Source organism: Buceros rhinoceros, unplaced genomic scaffold, assembly GCF_000710305.1.
Source record: "Buceros rhinoceros silvestris isolate BGI_N320 unplaced genomic scaffold, ASM71030v1 scaffold20524, whole genome shotgun sequence".
Classification (NCBI taxonomy): Eukaryota; Metazoa; Chordata; class Aves; order Bucerotiformes; family Bucerotidae; genus Buceros; species Buceros rhinoceros.
The window spans coordinates 1,666-6,076 of NW_010406744.1; the positions used below are offsets into that span (position 1 = coordinate 1,666).

At 37.1% G+C, this 4,411-nt stretch overlaps 1 protein-coding gene across 1 annotated transcript in view; it reads right to left on the reverse strand.

The window, feature by feature from the left end:
• Positions 1-276: 276 nt before the first annotated feature.
• LOC104491780 (epoxide hydrolase 4-like) overlaps positions 277-4,411 on the reverse strand; it is a 16,855-nt gene continuing 12,720 nt past the window's right edge. Inside the window, exon 7 of the mRNA XM_010134248.1 lies at positions 277-1,208. Coding sequence (XP_010132550.1) covers positions 974-1,208 — 235 coding nt within the window. The 3' untranslated portion in view covers positions 277-973. The remainder of the gene's footprint in view (positions 1,209-4,411) is intronic.

The following is a 4,411-nucleotide window of genomic DNA, read 5'->3' on the forward strand; positions in this document are numbered from 1 at the left end:
GTTAGCATCCAGTTTGCATCCAGTGTTCTTCTCCCCTGCCATCACATGCAAGTTAATTCTACCCTCTGTTTCCATAATCAGTGTCTCTTCCTCCTACAAACACAGGGATTTGGCAGCAGCTCTTGGAGACAAGAACAGCAGTTGCTAACATAGGAAGGATAATGCCAACCATGAGGTGTTATTCCCAAGAAACTACATCATAACATGAGGAAGGCTGACAGACAGCTATTCAAACCCAGTAAGAAATCCCTCCATAGGAAGCCAGATAAAGGGAGTACTGTAAGTTGCATTTTATTGGACAGAGGTGGATTTGATACATGTTATATCTTAATTTTCCACTCTTCTTGTTGAGACATGTTGAGTGTACAGGTTTCCCAGTTTTTAGTCAAGAAAGAAAAACACAATGCACAAAGCAGCTGCATTCAACAGTACAACAAGATACGTATCATTATTCACTTGAAGACTAGAAATGTGCCCAGACATTTTTCAATCTTTCAGTATGCTAAAATATAGATAATAAAAAGTGTTAGTTACTGTTTAATGGTAAAATACATTAAAAAAATTCAGGCGAACCTAGAATGAAAACTCATGACTTCCTTCAGTATGGCACCACCCTATTGTTTCATTATAAATTTGTAAAAGGCACCACACATTAAAACTGTAAAGCAAGGAAGAAAACAAAACCAAGCAACTTTCCATGATTTTCTTTCTGTATAAATACATGTATATCTTAAGGCAGGTGTTTTTATGTGCAAAATACAAGTACACAGGAAAAACCAATGTTGGTATCATATATTCTCATACTCACATCTTCTTTTAGCAGAAACATTGGTGTCCAAATGTACAGTACATTGAAAACACTGTTCTCTAACAGAGCTCAAAAAGGAAGGCAGGCTGGAAACATGGCCCTGATAACAATTAGTTTTAAATCTGAAGGGCTTTTATGTAGACCCCTTAAAACACGTACAAACAGTCATTCTCTTTTTCTTGTTGTCTCTTCCTTTAGAAAGGTCCATATCAACTTGTTCACTATGTCAGGTTGATCCTGCTGGAGCCAATGACTGGCTTCAGACAAAATAGTTAATCTGAAATGATTTTTAACATAAATCCGTGTAATTTCTGCCATCTCAACTTCCATAAATGCATCTCTTTCTCCCCATAACAGCAGGGTTGGCATGACAACTTCATGGTGCTGCAGAGGTAGGCAGCTTTAAAAATAAAACACACACAGTCATATTTTCACAAAAAATCACCAGAAAGATTTCAGTCAAGCTTTTGAAATCAACACAGTGAAACTCATCGCAAGCTTTCTAGGTTCCATGATATCTTCTGCAATACCAAGAAGACACTCTGATAACTCAAAGTCTTAATTGCTTTTAAGGATGGTGAAATTGTTAGAAGATACTTTTACTGTAACATGTCTGCAATCAGCAGTCGGTTGCAACAGAAGTCTCATTTTTGGAACACAAATGATGCTTCAGCATGGTGCACCATTATGGTGCACGAGCCCCATGATCTCTGTAAAAGAGAATGTGGAGCAACATGGCCCGAATTTTGTAGGTCAGTGTCATTCCCTTGGTTGATGAATGCAATGGCAAATTTCTGAACCTGCTTTACTTACTGCAAGTAGATTTTAATTAAATATGATGCTTTGAATCACATACAGACTAGAGTGTTCAAGGCATCCAGCTACCTGAGTAACCAAACTGCCTTACTGAAAGGCGTTTGTCCAGGAGATGGCAGGCTGCCATTTTTGGACAGTGTGGAAGATACCAGCTAGAGTGTTTCAGTCCTACTCAAAATTAAATACCATGTAGTACACCTGAAAATAAAAGTATGTGTAGAAAAAGATATTCTGTAGAACACTGATGTCTGAAATGCTGAACTTAATCCAGTACCATTCACGCATCTATGAAATTCATGCTAACATTCAAAGTATGTCAGAATTCCTTTTACAAAGAGCTGCAGTATGTTTTTGAAGCTCTTGGTCCTACATACCTACATCTGTTTGCAGCGAAAGAAAACTCTTCCTTAAAAATCTGCTTTTCATGGAGTCATAATCGCTTTAAAACTGCAACATCACAACCCAGAGCTTTGGCAGACTAGAAAGTGTTTCAAGATAAATACCTTATAATACGTTTGAAGAATACTTTGAAGAAAAGCCCTTAGAAAGTAAAATGTTAATAAAAATTATACTACTACAATGACCTATTTAAACTTTCAGTCAAAAATTATTTTTTTCTTAATACAGTTATTTTAAATGAAATATTTTATAAATATTTCCTCACATTAAAGGTAGACATTAGGAAGGATACAAGTAGCTAGAAATTAAAGACTATTTCAACATAGACCATATTAACACACCAGAATTTATTCCAGCTCATCTATTTCAGAGATGTTGAAAAATTTATCTAATATATGCTTGACTTGCTTAATCTTACCACCTATTGTAACAGACTAGCTATGACAATTCAGAGCAGATTCCATCTGATCAGATGCAAATCTTCATTGCATTAATGCTCAGACATGATTGTTTTAAACCAGTAATGTATAAGAAAGACCTTCTGAACAAACTTCTATGACATACTTAAGTACTCGGTTGAAACTTAAGAGTTACTTAAAAGACTATGCTCTGTAAAAAGGGAAAGACAAAGAAGATGACGTGCATTAGTTTAAGATAAGACAAAGAAATTCTTCCTCTCTACTTATACATAATGTCATGAAATATTAATAAAGATCACTTTAAATAATAATTTAATTTAATTTTGATTTATGAATTAGGAAAACTCTGAAAGTGGCTTTTATAGCAGTGGATTTAAAATCTCATTTTGCAAACAACCTGACCTCACCCACTGAACCATAGCTTATTCAGTTTAAAAAATTGATAATCTGATGATCTGAATGAGTGCCTTTAGAATAATCTCTTTACCCTGTAAGTCCAGTATCCTGGATGTCTTCACTATTTATATGTGTATTTTTTTACTGCTTTAGGGTTTACTATTTTTGCTTTGTGCCTTGCAAGATTTGCAGCCCCACTTAGAATAAATCTACTGGTCTTTTTATGCACACTGCATAACTAAACAACTTGTCATTTTTCATGAGCTACACCATATTTCTTTTCAATATAGGACATTATATCATGCCTAAAGACTATAGAATCCTCCTTTAGTAAGGATTAACATACAGATTTCACATTTAGAAAGGGAAGTTTCACTCATGGAGCTTAAGTCTTTGAAAAACAGACCCAAACCTTCACGCAGCGCTGTTAACTGTTCTTCTGTAAACAAATAGTGAAGTATGCCCTAACTGCTTTAAGAGAACTAGTCCCGAAAAATGGCATATCAGAAGAAATTCAAGCTTCAACATGATACAAAAACTTTATGTTTTTTTTTCCAAAAGTGTTTGTATCTAAAGTATAGTGAAGAGAACAGCTGCTATTTATACAAGCAGGTATTGCTGGAAGCAGGTGAATTCAATCATCTCTTTGGAAATAATTTTCCAGAAAAATTGAGCTCTGAATAATGAAACTCCAGGTGGATAGTAGTGAGTCGGCAACTTTTATCACGTAGTTACCAGTGTCAGCCCACTGGGAGCTACGGTGAATCTGTCATTGGCGTCTAAGTGCTGACTAATGGCTTATATGAGAGGAAGTGAAAAAATTTTAATGAGAAAAATAAAGCAAACAATGCATAAACATACACACACACAGAGGAAATATTAGCTGTGAAGATATTTTCTGAGTAGGAACTGGTTATATGCTTTTTTTTTTGAGCCTGAAAAGGCCTGAAACAGTAGATTAAACATACGCAACTCTTACGTACATCTCATCCGAATCCCCTAGCAATTCAGCTATCACAGATATTGCACTGTTATTTTCAGGGAACATCTGGTTAATGTGCACACTCACTGATGTGAGGTGCTGTGGCAAATGTAACAAACAAGGCTTAGGGCGCTCCTGCCTCTCCAGCTCATGGCTAGCCCTCCCCTGGGGGTTCCTGCAGTGCAGCTGCAGGGCCAGGGAGCTGCCACGCAGCTGCACAGCTCCCCATCGCCCTTGGACATCCCAGCTGATGTCATCAGCCACCCTCTGCACAGCTTTAAATAAGTACACTGCTACCAGTGCTGCCATCTCATTTATTCCCCATAAATGAGATAGGTGCCTGTGCTTGGTGTTACCTTGTTTAGAAGAAAATATAACATCTCTCTACTTTCTCATTCCAGTTTTGTCTATTAGCCTGTACAAGGCAGCACCTAGCTCAGCTCCCTGTTTTCCTCCCAGTATTTCCCTGCTGACTGCTCTCCTGACAGTGACAGCATGGAAGACAGTAAAGCTGGCACTGAATTTGGACCAGGGAACACGAAAAGTTAATCTACTTCAAACATCTACTGTCTGAGTTTAGGGAAAGCAGAG